Genomic DNA, 19998 nt, shown 5'->3' on the forward strand with positions numbered 1-19998 from the left:
ATAATCAAGGTGGGCCATTTCCTGCAGAAATCCAGGTTCTCTCACCCCCTCACCCCCCTCCAAAAACCACACACACAAACTCACTCTCCTGCTGGTAATAGCCTATCCAAAGTGACCACTCTCCTTACAACCTGCATGAAAATCAAAGTGGGCCATTTCCAGCACAAATCCAGGTTTTCTCACTCCCCTACCCCCATACACACACAAACTAACTCTCCTGCTGGTAATAGCTCATCCGAAGTGACCACTCCCCCTACAATGTGCATGATAATCAAGGTGGGCCATTTCCAGCACAAATCTAGGTTTTCTCACCCACCCCCTCCACACAAACTCACTCTCCTGCTGGCAATAGCTCATCCAAACTGACCACTCTCCCCACACTGTGCATGACAATCAAGGTGGGCCACTTCCAGCATAAATCCAAGTTTAACCAGAACGTCGGGGGGGGGGGAGGAAAAAACAAGGGGAAATAGGCTACCTTGCATAATGACTTAGCCACTCCCAGTCTCTATTTAAGCCTAAATTAATAGTATCCAATTTGCAAATGAATTCCAATTCAGCAGTTTTTCGCTGGACTCTGGATTTGAAGTTTTTTTTGTTGTAAGATAGCGACCTTCATGTCTCTGATTGCGTGACCAGAGAGATTGAAGTGTTCTCCGACTGGTTTATGAATGTTATAATTCTTGACATCTGATTTGTGTCCATTTATTCTTTTACGTAGAGACTGTCCAGTTTGACCAATGTACATGGCAGAGGGGCATTGCTGGCACATGATGGCATATATCACATTGGTGGATGTGCAGGTGAACGAGCCTCTGATAGTGTGGCTGATGTTATTAGGCCCTGTGATGGTGTCCCCTGAATAGATATGTGGGCACAGTTGGCAACGGGCTTTGTTGCAAGGTCACTTCGGATGATCACTTTAGATAAGCTATTACCAGCAGGAGAGTGGGGTGGGAGGAGGTATTGTTTCATGGTGTCTGTGTATATAATGTCTTCTGCAATTTCCACAGTATGCATCCGATGAAGTGAGCTGTAGCTCACGAAAGCTCATGCTCAAATAAATTGGTTAGTCTCTAAGGTGCCACAAGTCCTCCTTTTCTTTTTGTAAAATAGATTGGATTCTGCCCAGGGTCTGGTCTGATCTGGTTTATATTTTGTATATTCCTCTCATATTTTAATGCTCCACAAGACTAAATATCAGGAGTGAAACCCTGGCTCCATTGAAATTAATGGCAAAATTCTCACTGGCTTCAATGGAGCCAGGCTTTCAACCCAGATGAAAGAAACTTTTCATGTTGAGGTTTTGGTAGAAGGTTTCAGTCACATTGTAGATAGTACAAGTTCTGATATTTTAATTGAAATGTTTGTGACTTGAAAAGGAAAGTAACTTCTCATCGAGATAAGAAAATAAATCAGATATATAATAGTCCTTTTAAAATCTCTTCAGGGTTAAAGTGCTAACTTTTCAGGACTGGAACCATGTTGTCTTGTACTTATGAAGACCCATGCACACCTATGGCATTGCCAAAATAATTAAAAAATACAATTCTCTATATAGTTTACATATTAGCCTGTAGAGGGCAGAGCATGTTCAGTAAATAACTGGCATTTACATTGTAATTCTTAATGAGAATTATTGAAACTTGTGGATAGAGGGTGAACTGTACATGTATTTTTAATGTGAATAGCTCCAATTAAATTCTTCCATAAGTGTTAAAAGTTAGGTGAGGAGAAATTATGATAAATTTGAAGTGAATTTACAAGGGCAATTTGAGTTAATTTCAAGTCTTGGGTTATCCACATGTATTTACAATGTTGCATAATTTAAAAATACCTTAATATTTGAAGTACAAATGATATACTCAATTACAAATTTAGGGGAAAAGTTTCTCTTAGAAACATCCTTTGATATGGCGGACAGTTGTGAACAAATACATTCTTTGTTTTCTGAAAGTCTAATTGACTGGATAGTTTGGAGAGACCATGGGTTTGTGCGGGGTAATGCAGTTTTTATTATGAATGCTCTGCCATTTTTCCTCCCAGTGTTCCTTCTCAGAAAGCCCAACTATTTAAACTTTCAGAATGATTGCTTAGAAAATAGGTCTGTCTAACAAGATATTTTAACTTTCATTTAGAAATCTTAGTGGATTTTAAGTGAAAAGAAATGAACCAAACAAAAGTTAAATGCTCTCAGCTTCTTCTACATGAGAATTTTTTAATGAAAAAACATAATATGCCACTAAACATCCCTTGTAGTCAGCCTGCTTGGATAAGGAGATGCTCCTTATTTCCCTCATATTACTTTTCTTCCTCTGTGTTTTTAATTCATTTTTTCCAATTTATGGCTATAGTAGCAATTACAGCATGCATCCGATGAAGTGAGCTGTAGCTCACGAAAGCTTATGCTCAAATAAATTTGTTAGCCTCTAAGGTGCCACAAGTCCTCCTTTTCTAATTACAAAATAGTTATTGTTACCAAAAGTTTGTCATGCCTAAAGAGAAGTGCGAGGTTTATTGTTACCATGGTTGTCATCTCCTTTGTATACAATATTGTTTTTACCTCAAATAGGCGTAATACAAAATCTGAGTTATAAACCTCTTTCGTAGATTCATAGAGTTGAAGGCCAGAAGGGACTATTAGATAATTGAGTATGATCTGCATAACACAGGCCATTGTTTCACCTACTTACCCCTCTACTGAGCCCCCAGTAGCTTGTTTGGCTAACACTTATCTTGTAGCTCACGAAAGCTTATGCTTTAATAAATTTGTTAGTCTCTAAGGTGCCACAAGTACTCCTTTTCTTTTTACGGATACAGACTAACATGGCTGCTACTCTGAAACTTATCTTCCAGAAAGACATCCAGTTTTGATGTGAAGACAGTAAGAAGTGGATTGACACACAGCTGAAGCTTGCATTTGACATCATATGATTTGAGGCTAAAGGCACTGAGAATGAGTCCAATTAGCAAAAGAATATGCATAAACAGTCTGGGGTGCAGACTTAGAGAGGACATGATAACTGTTCTCAAGTACTTGTAAAAGGTTGTTACAAGGATGAGGGAGAAAAATTATTCTCCTTAACCCCTGAGGCTAGGGCAAGTTGCAATGGGCTTAAATTGTGGCAAGGGTGGTTAAGCACTGGAACAAATTGCCCAGGGAGGTTGTGGAATCTCCATCATTGGAGATTTTTAAGAGCAGGTTAGACAAACACCTATCGGGGATCATCTAGATAATACTTAGTCCTGCCAGGGGACTGGACTAGATGCTCTCTCAAGGTCCTTCCAGTCCTATGATTCAGTGCACCTAGGGCACTAGGAGCTGTTAATGGGCATGACATTGGGAAAGTGCCTCAGCTGGGCAATTCATGGAGCTGATGAACCACTAATGCAGAGGTGAGGGAAAGACATTAACAAGGATGTACCAGGAGCCATTAGTGAGTATATATCCTGCAACATTTTTAATTCTTATGATGTGAGGCCAGAAGAGATCATCATCCATCCCTTTGGCTAAATTTCACAGTAGCTTGCAGATTGCTTTGATGTGGCTGAAGACCAGCTATGGAACCTGTTCTCGGATCATCACATATGATCTCTGACACAAAATCTAGACTCTGTGGGAACTTTTGCTTAACTATGCTGAAGGAGGTCTGCCTCCCAGAACTTACATGCCTACTTATCAAACTTGTAGACTGCCTTGGGGAAAGGCCAGAAAATATCTCATGCATTTTGTGCATGACTTTACTTCTCAAGGCATCATCCTTGAATAGTTCTCATATCCAGACATATCTTTCTCTGTTCCAGGATAATCAGGACTGTCCAAGAGAGGCATGCAAAATGTTGTCTTCAGCTGGTTTCTCAGACTTTTTTTTTTAAGAACAAAACCAGACTGACACATGGAAACAAAAACAGGATCTTGAAAGGAAACTTATCTGTGAAGTCCTAGACAAGGCACACAGAGGGCGTTCGAAGCATAGCAGCTTTGAAGATCTGAGAAAAGGCAGCTTTAAAAAAAAAAAAAAACAACCCAGTAGTGGCCAAGATATGAGCAAAACTTAACTGAATAGCAAAACATTTTTTGAGGGTTGGAGTAGTTTATCGAAATAACCACAGGGCAAAGACCTGGGAACTGCCAAGTTCTAAATCTGGCTTTGTCACAGACTCGCTTTGTGCCCTTGGGTGAGTCACTCAACCTCTGTGCCTTCATACACCCAATTTACAAGAGGAGACATCTACATAGCTTACAGTAGAAATGCAGAGTTAAAAACATCTTGGGAGTAGTAGGTTGTTCATAACTCTGAACAAAATATTATGGTTGTTCTTTCAAAAGTTTACAACCGAACACTGACTTAATACAGCTTTGAACCTTTACTATGCAGTAGAAAAACACTGCTTTTAACCATCTTAATCTAAATGAAACAAGAACAGAAACAGTTGCCTTACCTTGTCAAATCGTTTTATTAAACTTTTCCTTTATTTTTTTTAGTAGTTTACGTTTAACACAATACTGGACTGTATTTGCTTCTTTTGGTCTCTGCTACTGCCTGATTGCATTCTTCTGGTTCCAAATGAAGTGTGTGGTTGACTGGTTAGTTCATAACTCTGAGTTTGTACTGTAGTATTTTTTTTAAAGCATATGCAGTGCTGCCCAAAGGCCCTACGCAGAATTGGGTCCTATTGTACTAGGCAGCCTACAAACATAAACAAAGATGCAATCCCTGCCCTGAAGAAGCATCTTTCAACCTTCTGACAGGGCTGTTGCAAGGAATTTTTTTTTTTGTAAATTGCCATAAACTTCCTAATAGTGGTAACTTTAATGGAAAAGCCATAAGTTGTACTAACAATCCTAAAGAAAGATGATTGAGGCAAGAGTTATTCTTACCAGTGTGGGCTGGCACATACCACTTCCAGTGGAACTGCCTAAAGGCTCTGAATGTTAAGGTTTAAGGATTTCAGTCTCAGGAGCACTGCTCCAAGACTTGGGAGTCTCTTCTAATACTAACTTAGGAGAAATAAATTGCTTTGGTCATACTTTGGCTGCCTGCTGCTAAGTTTCAGTGTCTAGGTGTAGTGACCGTGTAATATGAGTATTTAGACCACAGCAAGACTTAAATTAAGGATTGTAGAAAGGAGGCAGTGTGTTTCCTCAGTAGTCTTTTAAAGAGAGAGTTTCAGCCTTTGAATTGAGATTTTACTCTACTGCTCTCAATCTCTGGAAAACAAACCTCCTGTGTGGATCTTTTCTTTTTAATGGTTCTAATAAAAAAGGCTTTTACATTTGTCCCATCAGGAGCACATTTAAACACAGAAGTACTTAGAAGGCTATTGATAGTCCCTTATGGAGAAGAAAGCGCTTAACCCATCCTTGCTTCTCCGTCTATTACATAAGAACGGCCATAATTGGTCAGATCAATTGTCCATTTAGCTCAGTATCCTGTCTTCCGACTGTGGTGCCCCAGGGGGAATGAACAGAACAGGTAATCATCAAGTGATCCATCCCGTCATCCATTACCAGCTTCTGACAAACAGAGGCTAGGGACACCATCCCTAACCATCCTGGCTAATAGCCATTGATGGACCGATCCTCCATGAATTTATTTAGTTCTTTTTTGAACTTTGTTATAGTTTTGGTCTTCACTACATCCTCTGGCAAAGAGTTCCACAGGTTGACTGTGCATTGTGTGAAGAAGAACTTCCTTTAGTTTGTTTTAGACCTGCTGCCTTTTAATTTCATTTGGTGACCCCTAGATCTTGTGTCATGAGAAGGAGTAAATAACACTTATTTACTTTCTCTACACCAGTTATGATTTTATAGACCTCTATCATATCCCCCTTTAGTTGTCTCTTTTCCAAGCTGAAATGTCCCAGTTTTATTAATCTTTCCTAGTACGGAAGCTGTTCCATGCCCCTATTCTGGCAGAAGTTAACCATTTTTGGATGGGAAAGGAATCATTGAACTGGTTACCATTTTTTTTGCTGAGATTATCTAGTTGCTCTTATTATTGACTTATGAGGAGAGGCTGAGGGAGCTGGGATTGTTTAGTCTGCAGAAGAGAAGAATGAGGGGGGATTTGATAGCTGCTTTCAACTACCTGAAAGGGGGTTCCAAAGAGGATGGCTCTAGACTGTTCTCAATGGTAGCAGATGACAGAACGAGGAGTAATGGTCTCAAGTTGCAATGGGGGAGGTTTAGATTGGATATTAGGAAAAACTTTTTCACTAAGAGGGTGGTGAAACACTGGAATGCGTTACCTAGGGAGGTGGTAGAATCTCCTTCCTTAGAGGTTTTTAAGGTCAGGCTTGACAAAGCCCTGGCTGGGATGATTTAACTGGGAATTGGTCCTGCTTCGAGCAGGGGGTTGGACTAGATGACCTTCTGGGGTCCCTTCCAACCCTGATATTCTATGATTCTATGATTCTATTTTTATGTATTGCTCCTTCTGATGAATTTAACTGGGACTGAGACAGAGGAAAAAAGTATTCTCACATATGCCTTGCGCCATAATTAAATCTCAGCAAAGACACTGTGCACTTTTGCATGCTCTGTGTTCTCTGAAAAGACTGTACTAACAACTGCAGAGTAAACGGTGCTGCAGGGAGCAGGAGACTTCGTCAGCTGTTTATGCTCAGAAACATCTTTGATTATGAACTTCGAAATTGTTAGTGGTGATTAATGTTCATAAGCAGTTATTTAACTGAGCACGCTACTATTTTGCTTTGGGTAATAAGGGAACAAAGACGTTTTGGGATTAAAAAAAAAATCAAATCTGAATATTGACATTGTCAGGATATTTTTCTCCAGCAACCAAATTCTATTCCTGTTAAATCGTACGTCTGAGAAACCTGACAAAGCATTGCATCAACTACTGTTTCGGGTCTGCTCATTTATGCAGTAAACTCATTCTAATTCTCCGCTCCTCTGTTCCTTCTGCATATGTATGATAAACACAATTACATAACATTAGCCTGGTTACTTCTGATACACACGTGCAGGTGGCTCGTTCTTGGGGTCAGATCATCAGTGGGTATAAATTTCCATTGCTTCTTTGAAAAAGGACTCATTTTTTAAAACCTGTTTTTCTTTAAGCCTCGTTCTACATTTACCTATAGTACTTGACTGCTTCTCTTAGCTGAGAGTTAGTTATCATTTTAGCATAGGGTATGTTCTCTGTGGACTACAGCTAGGGCAGGTGTCGGCAACCTATGGCACGCGTGCCAAAGGTGGCACGCGAGCTGATTTTCAGGGGCACTCACACTGCCCGAGTCCTGGCCACCGCTCCAGGGGGCTCTACATTTTAATTTCATTTAGAATGAAGCTTCTTAAACATTTTAAAAATGTTTTTACTTATTTACTTTACATACAACAATAGTTTAGTTATATATTATAGACTTCTAGAAAGAGACCTTCTAAAAACATTAAAATGTATGACTGGCACGCGAAACCGTAAATTAGAGTGAATAAATGAAGACTCGGAACACCACTTCTGAAAGTTTGCCGACCCCTGAGCTAGTATCTGAGTGAGTCTTACTAGAATCAATCTCTCTACGTACTGTTTTATAATAGGTGTCCCAGAGAACAGGTGAGCAGTATTCAGTGATTATAAAGAGCTTTAAATGTTCATAACCCTGAACTAACCTAAACTAGTTTATCCTTATAACACCCTATGAGGATATATGTAGTAGTAACTATATTTTATACATGGGTAAGATGAGGCAGGGGGAGGTTAAAAAACTTGCCCAGGGGTACGAAGGATGTCAGTAACAGAGCTGAGAAAAGAACTCAAGATTCCTGGTTGTCCGTTCCATGCTTGATCCAGGTTTCAGAGCAGCAGCCGTAAAAAGAAAAGGAGTACTTGTGGCACCTTAGAGACTACAGCTTATGTGCTAATAAATTGGTTAGTCTCTAAGGTGCCACAAGTCCTCCTTTTCTTTTTATGCTTGATCCGGAAAGTCTACATGAACAGTGCACATTTATTATACCATACTGAGTACAGTATTTGCAGTTGCTTGTATTGAATCAGCGTCACAATCTTGATTTCAGCAATGGGGTGGGCGAGGGTGTGGTGATCACGTTACTGGGGAGAGGAGAGTGGGAATTTGCAGAAGAATCTTTCCTTGGTGTTAACATTGAGGTATTGGAGAGTGTTTACTCTTCAGTGATTTAGGGTTTTCAAAATTTTTCTTAAGACTAAGCATCAAGTAAAAATCACGTTCTTGGGCCCCGTTTCCTGCACTGATGGTGAACTTTGTCAGATTTACTTTGGACAAATTGCACTCCATGATAACCAGTTAGTGCTGAGAAAGCAGATAGGCAAAAACTCTTATCGTCCTGACAAGTGATTGGATTTTAGTTGAAACTTAACAGAAGCTGTGTTGATGTGTTGAGTTTACACCTTGCAGTAATAATACACGCTTTGATCTGATCTGAGAGTGATTTTATAACTTTCAAATGGTTCTTTGGCAGAGAGCCAGCCACATTATCATTTTTTATTCACTTTCTTTTTTCTTCCCCTGTAGCTAGTCTGCTTTTTTTAATATTGTTTTAAGGAATATGTATTCCATTCCTAGGGATATTCTTTAAAGTTCTACATCTCAGTCCATTAGAGGGGTCCATAAAACAATCACAGCAGCAAATGTTCAGTAACTAATCAAAACCACTAAAGCTAACCACAACAATACTTCAGTCCTGTTTAAATAATAAATCGTGCTTTGCTGTGCCATATCTACTATCTCATCAGGAAAGAGCTAATTAGATTCTTTATTTTAAAGTAAACATTGTCAGTTTCATGGAGGGGTGGAAGCAATGGGAGTGAAGATGACACATGCTTTGCCCTCAGCGCTGGCAAACCAATACAAAAAAATCAGTGTGTTGCTGTTTAAAACTGTTAGTTCCTAAAGTTGCTGATATATTTGAAAAGGAAAACATTGCTAGGGCCTTGTCAGGCAAAGAATAAAGGAATGCATGGCCTGACACGTAGCATATCCCTACCCATTGGTTTGTTGTAAGTCTCCCAGGTAGTTACACTTACCTGAAATCTTACTCTTCATGAGAGTTTGATCTGGAAGCTAAAAGTACAAGGCTGGACTCCAGAACTTGAAGACTTGTTTATGAACTGTTAGTTAAGGGTGATCTCTGTGTGTGTGTGTGTGTGTGTTTGTGTGTGGGGGGGTAACTATCCTTTTCCTTTTACACCTTCACTGAGAATTTAGCACTACCCCACACTGCTCTACTCTGGCTGGGAGATGTCACCTGTAAGTGTTTGTGGACATGGCGAAATAGCCAAGAATGGCAATTGCAGAATAGCTGTCCACTTTGGAAGTGATTTAAGCCAAGCTGCGAAAAGGAAATCAGTGCGGAATAAGTGTGCCCATCTTGGGATTTAATGAGGAATAGCTCTTGTGCTTTAAATTCACACCCAAGCTTGTTTCGCAATAGCTTCCCAGTGTGGACAAGCACTGAGAATGGGAAGATCGCTTATTTTCCTTGTCTTTTCAATCTGTGGTCTCTCTCAACCTACCAAGGAGGAGGATTGTTAGTGTCAGTTGTGAGTGTTTTTTAATTTAGCTGGACACTTTCCAACTGTGGAACTGAGCAGAAATCTCCAACCTGTTTCAGACCATAGACCAGTGACTAGCCATCTGATGGTTAACACATTTAGGTCATCAGTGACCTGGTTTTGATCCTGCTACCTAGGGGTGGTAGGCTCTGTATCCCATTACCCGAGCCATCCAGTTCCCACCTCCCCCAACAGGTGCTCTTTTTAGAAGGGCTGTAGTTTGCCTGATCAGGTCAGTTGTGCAGCTGTTGGTATGCACAAATGAAATTGGCCTGCCCCTGCATTAGGCTTGTGAGCAGATGAAAATGACTGTGCTTAAAGGGAATTTAAACTACGTGGATTGTTAAATTTAATGTGCGTTGTGAACAGACATTTTGTTTCTTAACCTCCCTCTTTTTTATTGTCACATTAAGCAGAGAGTACAGAGATGGATAGTTCTGTGTAATAGAGGCAGTTCTACAGAATAATAGAAAAATGCACTTGCTTTCATGTAAACCACACCAAAAGGAAAGGGTTTTTTTGAGGGCCCCCCACCTTGGCCCCAGGCCAATTTTCAGAGGTCCTGCTGGAGTGTCGCTTACGCTTTGATGTGGTTTCTAACGTGTGCCTCTTCATTGGGCTCCCTACAGATGCCTTTATGTGAAACAGAACATTAAAATCCAAATGTGCCTCTGATGCAGGTCATTTTTCTTCCTTTATGTGCAAGGTCAAACATACTGTCCAGCCTTCTCCCAGCCAGAGCCCGGGACGGCTGTGTGTTCACACGTGTGCGTGTGTGTATAAGGTGCAGGCAGGAGTGGAGCTCCTTGGCAGTTAAACTCACACTTCTCCATAGCAGCTTCCTCTGGGCCTCTCCCTGCTTTTCTCTCACGCAAGGTGAAACTGAAACCGTGGTGACTTCACCCAAGTTTGCAGAAAATTTGATATTTCTCACTTACAGGTCACTTCAGTACAATTTGTGTCTTGCCAAGATTAAAAAAAACCCCACAGACACACAAAGCAAATCTTTTTTTTTTTTTTCTGGCATGCACTTTATAGAGCTCGAGTGTAACATCTAGATTACAGATCTAAGAGAATCTGTTTCTTTTAGCACTGTGAACTAATTCTCAACTTCATTGTCGCGTTTCTGTAAGAACGTCTTCAACATAGCTGAAATGCAAGCTAACATAGCATCAGATCAGTGTTTTAGCAAGACTGAGCACTATAGCAGTACAGGAATGTACTTCAAAGTGATCAGCTATGGCTGTGTTGCTTTTGTTAGGTGTAATGTATGTGGTGGTTTTTGTTTTCTTGGTGTAAGTGAAGGAAGTAAGAGTTAGTCCTTTAGGACATGTAGCACTGAACAGCGTTTTATTTTTATGATCGGAGACTTGTGTGTAATTCATAAAAGCATACAGCTGCTTCTTACGCGAGGAGATGCTCTTAGTCATTATGGGAATCTCTCTAACTGCCTTTTGTGGATCTGCAGTGGTAGAATAGAGAATACAAGGAGAAATACTTTTTAATAAAGATGGGCTAAAACCACATTAAGAACCTCAAAGCTGGGTTTGGATCTGAATTCATTGCTGAAATTCCTTTTTCTCTAGTAGGCTGAATCCAAACAACCTGCACTTCAGGAAAGTTTGGGTTTGAATCTCGGCTTAGAACTTCCAGGTTTGGGAATAATCAGGTCTGGGGGGTTTGCCCCTCCTGTTAGAGAGACATTGTTTGGTTGTAGGATTTTGGTTCAGACCTGTCTAGTGTTCACTAATTAACAAATATACTTTTGCACTTATTAGCAGAAACAAAAATAATTACCTGCACTCTGTCCAAATAAAAGTAAGTCACCTACAAGTGGTGCACTGTGGGAGGGAGTATCACCTGATCTCTGTTCGGAGAGATTTTGGGTAATATGGTCTCTCTTGCTATTAATTCTGTATTTCAGCTTAATATGCTAAAACCTATTGAATACTTTTAAAGCTTAGAGGGTGGGAAGTGCAGACTCATTTACCTTCAGCATACTCACTCCACTGAGTTATTTTTTTCCCCTCTCCCTTGACCAATGTTACTAATTTATTTCCTATACAATTTTTCTTTGAACTGCCCATTTTAGGATCTTTTAAAGACTAACGTTTCATGGGAAATTTTGTATTGGGAGAAAATTTTGCTTATACTCTTTTTAAAAAGGGCAAGAGGGAAAATGATTCTATAAATCTGGGAGATTTTCATAGAAACCTTAGGCTTCAATTTGGTATCATTTACATTCGGTTCACTTTAGGACTTCAAAAAAAGAAAAGGAGTACTTGTGGCACCTTAGAGACTAACCAGTTTATTTGAGCATAAGCTTTCGTGAGCTACAGCTCACTTCATCGGATGCATACTGTGGAAAGTATAGAAGATCTTTTTATATACACAAAGCATGAAAAAATGGGAGTTCACCACTACAAAAGGTTTTCTCTTCCCCCCCCCCCCCACTCTCCTGCTGGTAATAGCTTATCTAAAGTGATGACTCTCCTTACAATGTGTATGATGATCAAGGTGGGCCATTTCCAGCACAAATCCAGGGTTTAACAAGAACGTCTGGGGGTAGGAAATAACAAGGGGAAATAGGTTACCTTGCATAATGACTTAGCCACTCCCAGTCTCTATTCAAGCCTAAGTTAATTGTATCCAATTTGCAAATGAATTCCAATTCAACAGTCTCTCGCTGGAGTCTGGTTTTGAAGTTTTTTTGTTGTAATATCGCAACTTTCATGTCTGTAATCGCGTGACCAGAGAGATTGAAGTGTTCTCCGACTGGTTTATGAATGTTATAATTCTTGACATCTGATTTGTGTCCATTTATTCTTTTACGTAGAGACTGTCCAGTTTGACCAATGTACATGGCAGAGGGGCATTGCTGGCACATGATGGCATATATCACATTGGTGGATGTGGAGGTGAACGAGCCTCTGATAGTGTGGCTGATGTTATTAGGCCCTGTGATGGTGTCTCCTGAATAGATATGTGGGCACAGTTGGCAACGGGCTTTGTGGCAAGGATAGCTTCCTGGGTTAGTGGTTCTGTTGTGTGGTATGTGGTTGCTGGTGAGTATTTGCTTCAGGTTGGGGGGCTGTCTGTAGGCAAGGACTGGCCTGTCTCCCAAGATTTGCGAGAGTGTTGGGTCATCCTTCAGGATAGGTTGTAGATCCTTAATAATGCGTTGGAGGGGTTTTAGTTGGGGGCTGAAGGTGACGGCTAGTGGCGTTCTGTTATTTTCTTTGTTAGGCCTGTCCTGTAGTAGGTGACTTCTGGGAACTCTTCTGGCTCTATCAGTCTGTTTCTTCACTTCCGCAGGTGGGTATTGTAGTTGTAAGAATGCTTGATAGAGATCTTGTAGGTGTTTGTCTCTGTCTGAGGACTTCATTCACTTCAGATGAGTTGCTTTGGCTTGAATCAGAGTATCTGAAAGCAGAAACAAGTCCAGGATTGAACGCTGGAAAGAACAAAAGCATAGTCCCCTTTTTGATTCCTAATCCTTGGTATATGACGTTGCAATAGGTTTATATGGAGTAGAGCTTCTAGTAGAGTAGAGACTCTGTGCAGAATTTGCCTCTCTGTTTCCCCGTTGTTCATTCTTTTTGAAGTGTCACAATCACCAGGAGGATTTCTCTTGTGCAATGCTAATGAACAGACATTTGCCTGGAACAGTCTTGCTAAAATCTGTCTTTGAGCCTCATTCTTAGGTCTGTTTGGAATGGTCTCTGTGCTGTTTGTTGCTCATCTCAGCCCAGTCATTATTTTCTCTTCTTATTGAAGCTTAACCTAATTATTTTTTTCTGCTGCTTTCCAACCACTAGAGGTCAAGATTGTGCTACTGCACAGTACAATAAGCAGCTCCCAGGCATTTAGCATTTAACTCCATCGTTCTACTTTCTTAGGCAATGACGTCCAGTGCCAACTGTGATTTTTTTTTTAAATCCTTTGATTTGAACGGTTGCATTTATCTATTAAGAATGAGTAGATTGTGTTACATGTATGTACATCATAAAAGTATGTTAGTCTCGTGACGTAAAGCAGATCTTGGGGTATTTTGTGCATCAAATATAAAGTGATGTAGCATGTGAATATATGGGCTTCAAAGAGCCTTATCTCTGTAATATGGATAAAATAACCCGATTCTGGCTGCGGCAAATTTCTGCACAACCAGGCTTTAAAAAGGAGCTGACGTTAAAGAGACGCTGTCAAAATAAAAATCATATTTTAAAAATACATTCCTTACTTGTTATACTGACACTTTAGATGTTTAAAAGCAAAAACTTTAACCACCCTAATTTACTTTTCACTATTTATATAGTTTGTTTGCTGCCTGATTTTTCCTTCAGTTTGGGCAGTGGCAATAGATTAATTTAATCTTTTGGTTTCTAATCCGGTTCTCTTCCGTGTTTCTCACAGTATCACACGGCTGCAATGCCCAGTGTTGCAAACCGTGCAAGAGAAAGTTTACATCCATGCACTCTTTTACAAAATGCATTCATTAAAGCATATGCCTTCAGATTTGGATTTTGGAAACCTTCTGTTCTCTCCCCCCATTGCGGAAACATATATAATCGAAATGACCCCTTTCCCTTCTAATGGGTCTTGCATTAATGTAGAGTGTATATCACTCTTGCTCTCACTAACAACCGAAACCTTGGTTCTGTAGTCCTCTGTCTCCAAAGTTTGTGTATTGAGTTACTCAGAATAAATAAGGTGCTCTATGTGTATCCCACCCATGCGTGATGTGTTGTCAATGGGATTTTCAGTGGTGCAGAGACACAGTTAAATACGTAGGTGTCTGTTGAAATTAAATCTGGCACAGGGAGTCAGTGCAGGTATGAGGTGAATCTGTTTTTGAAAGGGGGAAAACCTACACTTAAAAAAACCCACAAACAAAAACTCTTTTGGGAAGGACATTCTGGAGAGTCCAGTGCATCTCAACAGGGTTTTCATGTTTAGGCAATACTTGATATAGTTCTACTTGTAGCAAGATATCAGTCCACATCTGTAGCATCAGCTCTTCTACTGCTGGGCAGGCATTTTTTTTTGTGGCAGATTAAACAGGGCTTTGCAGTTGTGTATAGGACAGCGTAACACCTATGTATAATCCCAGTTTTGAATTTAAGCCCTCTTACAACATACTTTGGCATTTGGGGCTAAGCAATTTACCTGTCTCTCACAGATACTATGCTCACTAATAAAAGGAAAATCCACGCCCAGTTTCAGGTTAGTAGATGTGTGCTTTTTTTGCATAACATCCTTCCCTAGAAACAAACCTTTGGTTGTAACACTACCTACAGATCAAGATCATAGAATCATATAGCAATTTTCCTGTGAAGGGATCTCTACTGGGTCATCCATTCCAGTACTGAATCCTGGTTATTATCTCACTGAGAGAATTCCAGTTGGGTACCTTTACAGATCATGTAAATTAACAGTGCACAATTACATTCTCCTGGGGTACCACAAAAATGCTTTCAGGAATCTCTGGGGTCCAGATGTGGAGGGCTTTCTGTTAACATGGGTTGAATAGAGGAACATATCCAACAGTTAAGTCAGCCCTTTAATTTATCCTGTGACAGTCACCACATGGCCTGTGGTCTAATATCTCTCCATTGGTGTTATAAGTAGATCAATATGGCAGCATGATGGGTTTGGAATTGTGATTTGTGAACGGTCATGATATTGTTTGCATTAATACATAATCACCTGAATGGTTTTGAAATGAGTCTTCTGCTTGTTTGGAATATCTAGGTTAGAAAATATGTTAAATAAATTGTCAGTTCCATCGTGTGTGTGGGTTTTTGTTTTGTTTTTTGTCTCATATTTGTAGCATTTTCTGAACGATTACATCTTTTCATCCAAACTAATAAATCATTGAATGTCATCAGTAACTTTTAAATCTGCTTTTGTTCTAGGCCCAGCAGCAAAGAAACCTGGATAATATTGTATCTCAGCATCCCAGGATAGGTGGTGGAAAGAAATACAAGAAAGATGTCTCTGCAAGCTCAGATCTGGAAGTGAAAAACACTAGCCCGATGTCTGAACAGGATTCGGGGATCCTGGATGTTGAAGATGAGGATGATGATGAAGAGGTACCTATATAATATAAAAACCAGGAGATTGGATGGCCCAGGGGATTGTAAATAGGACATTTCACATCCCAGTTTGTCAGCTCATATTTGCCCTACATTGGTTCGTATCATGGAAAGATGTTTAGTGGACTATATGAAATGAGTAGTTGGTTCTCAGTATGGTTCATAGTGAACTATGGACGACATCCCAGCTGGCAATCTCTGTGGAGAGGACAAAAATTAAAATGAGAACAGAGTGAACTACCCTTTTCTGAACTAGGGATGGTTCTTCCAGTCCTTCACTTATTAGGAATCAGTCTGATGTCTTACATAGCCATTTAAAATTTGAAAGAAGGAAAAAAGTCCATTAAACAGATACTGTGGCCTTTGTGGAATTGTGCTTTGATGTATATATTGCCTGACAATGAAAGCACATTTTCTGTGTTCAGAGGCTTAAATAACTTGATTATAAAGATTCTGTCTCGTTAAAAACTTGAGCCACATAGTAGAATTTTCAGTGTTTTGGAATCTCTTGCTTCTTTTTTCTACCGATTAGGAGCCAAATTCTCTACTGGCATAGCTCCATTGAAGTTTAATTGTTATTGCCAGTAGATAAAATATATTGTGTCATATACAACCTTTCTGGCCCTTGCTCCTGGAATGCATAATCTCCCTTCCTGCTGTTGCCTCCCCACCCCTAAGTCCCTGCTTCCTTTTCACCCAACTTGATGCCTTCTCCCCATGATCATCTTTCTCCATCCTGTCCCTCTTTGGAACCTTACATTTATGTGTTCCCAATTAGTAATTTTAAAAATAAGGAATAAAAGCAAACTTAATTCTTTAAGGTTTGAGCCTTCAGAGTGGTTACAGATTATTTAGTGGAGGACTGCGAATGACCCAGTAAGTGATAAAATTGCAAACTTTATTTGCTATAAAGTAGGTAGTTAAGCAAACAGGCATTACAAACTAACCATACACTGCACTGGTACTCATATTCTGAGATGAAATGATGCATTTAGGGGTGATCAGTCCCTAAATGAGGAGAATGGGTATAATCCTTTCTCTAAGGGACCTTTGATGGTGGATGGGCATGCCTAATCTAAAATTAGCCTGCTATCCTTTTTATAATCAATTATAATATTGCCCCTTAATTAGTTAACGTTGAATCCACCTTTTACCATATCTGTATTTCTGTTATCATAATTAAATATTTTCGTTCTCATTGGCTGTTTAACATTAAACATAATCTTAATTAGTATCTGCGTAAATGCAGTACCAATTACTATCAATATAGATAGCATTTTCCAAAACATTAACACTTCAGCTCACACTTGTATAAGCCAGATAGGACCAAAACATGTTTACAACATGACCTGGGGTTTTTTTATCTCCAGCTTGCTTTTAAATTGTCTCACTTCACTTTACTCACGTTTTACCAGGTCTCGCTTGACTATCTGAAGCTTGCTTTTAGGAAATAATTTTTTGGGCCTACTCACATTTCCATGTAAATATAAGCAAGCATCCTATCTACAGGCAGCCCCTTTTTCTACCTACTGTGCTGCAATCCTTTCATGCCAGCAGCCAGGAAGGAGAACAGAGCGTCAGCCCCTTCATAGCAGCGAGAAGATGGGGTGATACACTGATCTTCAAAGCTGTGGCAAGGCCCTCTGGTTTTTTTTATGTTGCACCAATACTTGATCCCACAGCAAATTAGAAATTGGGCAGAAGTTAAACATAAGGAGAATGAATAGGGAAGGTACATTTTTAGGAAATAAATACAAACCTGTAAATGTACTCATAATATTTGATTTCCCCCAACCTTTATGTTCTTGAATAGTTGTCTGCATTCCATGCTGCCGTGGAACGTCCACTTGGCTGCAGAACAAGACGTCGGTGCCCTTTTGGTATTGCTGAAGAATTTGAGACTAATGTGCCACAATGCTACAAATACCTGCAAGTTGTAAATATCAAGGAGGGAGAGGAATTACTTAAGAAAGCAAAACTAGTATTATAATATCAGGAGACAGGGATGAAATTAAGGAAGAAGAAAATTTAGGCTGATCTTAGGAGAAACTTCCCAACAGTTCCATTTATTATGCAGTTGAATAGTCTCTCGGAGGAAGCGGTGGCAGCTCCATTTCTTGGCAAAATAAACGCTAGGCTGGCAGAACACTAGTAAACTTACAGGAGGGAATAGTTTTGCATTGACTGAATGATGGATGACTGAAAAGATCTTTCATTTCTAGATTCTTAGTAAATAAGCTTTCGTTCCTGGTTTAATGATACCTTTTGGAAGATAGTTGGTTTAAATTGGCAACGGGACTAATGTCTTTGCAGAACAAGATTCAGAGCATAAATGAGTAGTTGCTGTCCTTGGTGATGAAATGAGTAGTGAAACAGAAGTGTGTCCAGAGGGAGTGCTAATGAAAATGGCAGGGGCTAGGTGCCTTGTCAGAAGCAAGTGAAGAAATAAAGTTTATTCAGTTTGCTTAGAATCATAAAGCATGAATATAAAATGCAGCTCCTGTTTGTTGTTTCCTTACTAACTCTTTGGAGAGAGCAGTTCCTCAGGGGCAGGCAGAGGAAGTGTTTTTAACTATCGTAATCGGATTTCTTCCACTTGGAGGAAAAAAAGCTCTTTGGAAAGGAAACAATAGTTTATTAGTGCAAATACCGCTGTTTTCATCTGGAAGGGAGCACAGTGAAATGCAACCATTAAATGTCTAGGAAATTGTGTGAGAGTAAAATATTATACTCGCCAACAACCACATACCACACAACAGAACCACTAACCCAGGAACCTATCCTTGCAACAAAGCCCGTTGCCAACTGTGCCCACATATCTATTCAGGGGACACCATCACAGGACCTAACAACATCAGCCACACTATCAGAGGCTCGTTCACCTGCACATCCACCAATGTGATATATGCCATCATGTGCCAGCAATGCCCCTCTGCCATGTACATTGGTCAAACTGGACAGTCTCTACGTAAAAGAATAAATGGACACAAATCAGATGTCAAGAATTATAACATTCATAAACCAGTCGGAGAACACTTCAATCTCTCTGGTCACGCAATCACAGACATGAGGGTCGCTATCTTAAAGCAAAAAAACTTCAAATCCAGACTCCAGCGAGAAACTGCTGAATTGGAATTCATTTGCAAATTGGATACTATTAATTTGGGCTTGAATAGAGACTGGGAGTGGCTAAGTCATTATGCAAGGTAGCCTATCTCCCCTTGTTTTTTTCCTACAAACCCCCCCCAAGACGTTCTGGTTAAACTTGGATTATTGCTGTGCACATTGTAAGATGAGCTATTGCCAGCAGGAGAGTGAGTTTGTGTGTGTGGTTTTTGGAGGGGGGTGTGTGTGGGGGGGGGTGAGAGAACCTGGATTAGTGCTGGAAATGACCCACCTTGATTATCATGCGCATTATAAAGAGAGGTTTCAAAGAGGGATGGGCTATTACCAGCAGGAGAGTGAGTTTGTATGTGTGTGTGGGGGGGGTGGGGGGAGGGTGAGAGAACCTGGATTTGTGCTGGAAATGGCCCTACTTGATAATCACTTTAGATAAGCTGTTACCAGCAGGAGAGTGGGGTGGGAGGAAGTTTTGTTTCATGGTCTCTGTGTGTATATAATGTCTTCTGCAGTTTCCACGATATGCTATGCATCCGATGAAGTGAGCTGTAGCTCACGAAAGCTCATGCTCAAATAAACTGGTTAGTCTCTAAGGTGCCACAAGTACTCCTTTTCTTTTTTCTTTTATTGTTTTTCAGTAAGGCCTTAAGCCTGCTTGCAACTTTGGAGACAGTCACACTTGTTAGTCATTGAAAGCATCCCTAGCCTCTCCTCTTGAAGAGCCCCCTCAGTTTTTCTTGTCTCCACACTCACAAGTAGGCAGAAATCAGACCACCTGCTGCCAAGGTTAGGGTATCCAGGATTCCAGATTGGATTTTCCAAATTCAAGTCAAACGAACTGGCCGTTTTTAGGGCTAAAAGCCCCAAGGGTGAATAAACAATGTTGGCTTGTTTTGTATGAAGCCACCATCTCGTTATGCACTCTGGTGGGTTGTCCCCACCTTGCTTCTTTAAAAGGAAGAGACCAAGGCAGCCAAGGAAATAGTCTTAAAGGAAGATTTTCTCCTCTTGCACTTTTCTTCCTCCACCCTGTGGAGTGCATAGGGGAGCTCTGCATCTTCTGCACCATATCACTTTCTCCCCAGAGGGACTGTTTTAGGCTTACCTTTCCCAGGGAAAAACACAGCACCACTGACAAAGAAGCCAGGAGAAGTGTCAGACAGCCCTTTCCCATACAGGGAACAGTAGGGTAAGGGCAGATAGACTAAAGGCCACTGAAACCCTCT

The 19998-nt window shown here is 40.3% G+C and overlaps 1 protein-coding gene across 2 annotated transcripts in view; it reads left to right on the plus strand.

Moving 5' to 3' along the window:
* EXOC6B (exocyst complex component 6B) overlaps window positions 1-19998 on the plus strand; it is a 454956-nt gene that overhangs the window by 189454 nt on the left and 245504 nt on the right. For both annotated transcript variants that reach the window (XM_074951959.1, XM_074951960.1), the window contains exon 7: window positions 15473-15649. In XM_074951959.1, the coding sequence (XP_074808060.1) occupies window positions 15473-15649 (177 nt within the window). The remainder of the gene's footprint in view (window positions 1-15472; window positions 15650-19998) is intronic.

Source organism: Natator depressus, chromosome 4, assembly GCF_965152275.1.
Source record: "Natator depressus isolate rNatDep1 chromosome 4, rNatDep2.hap1, whole genome shotgun sequence".
NCBI lineage: Eukaryota > Metazoa > Chordata > Testudines > Cheloniidae > Natator > Natator depressus.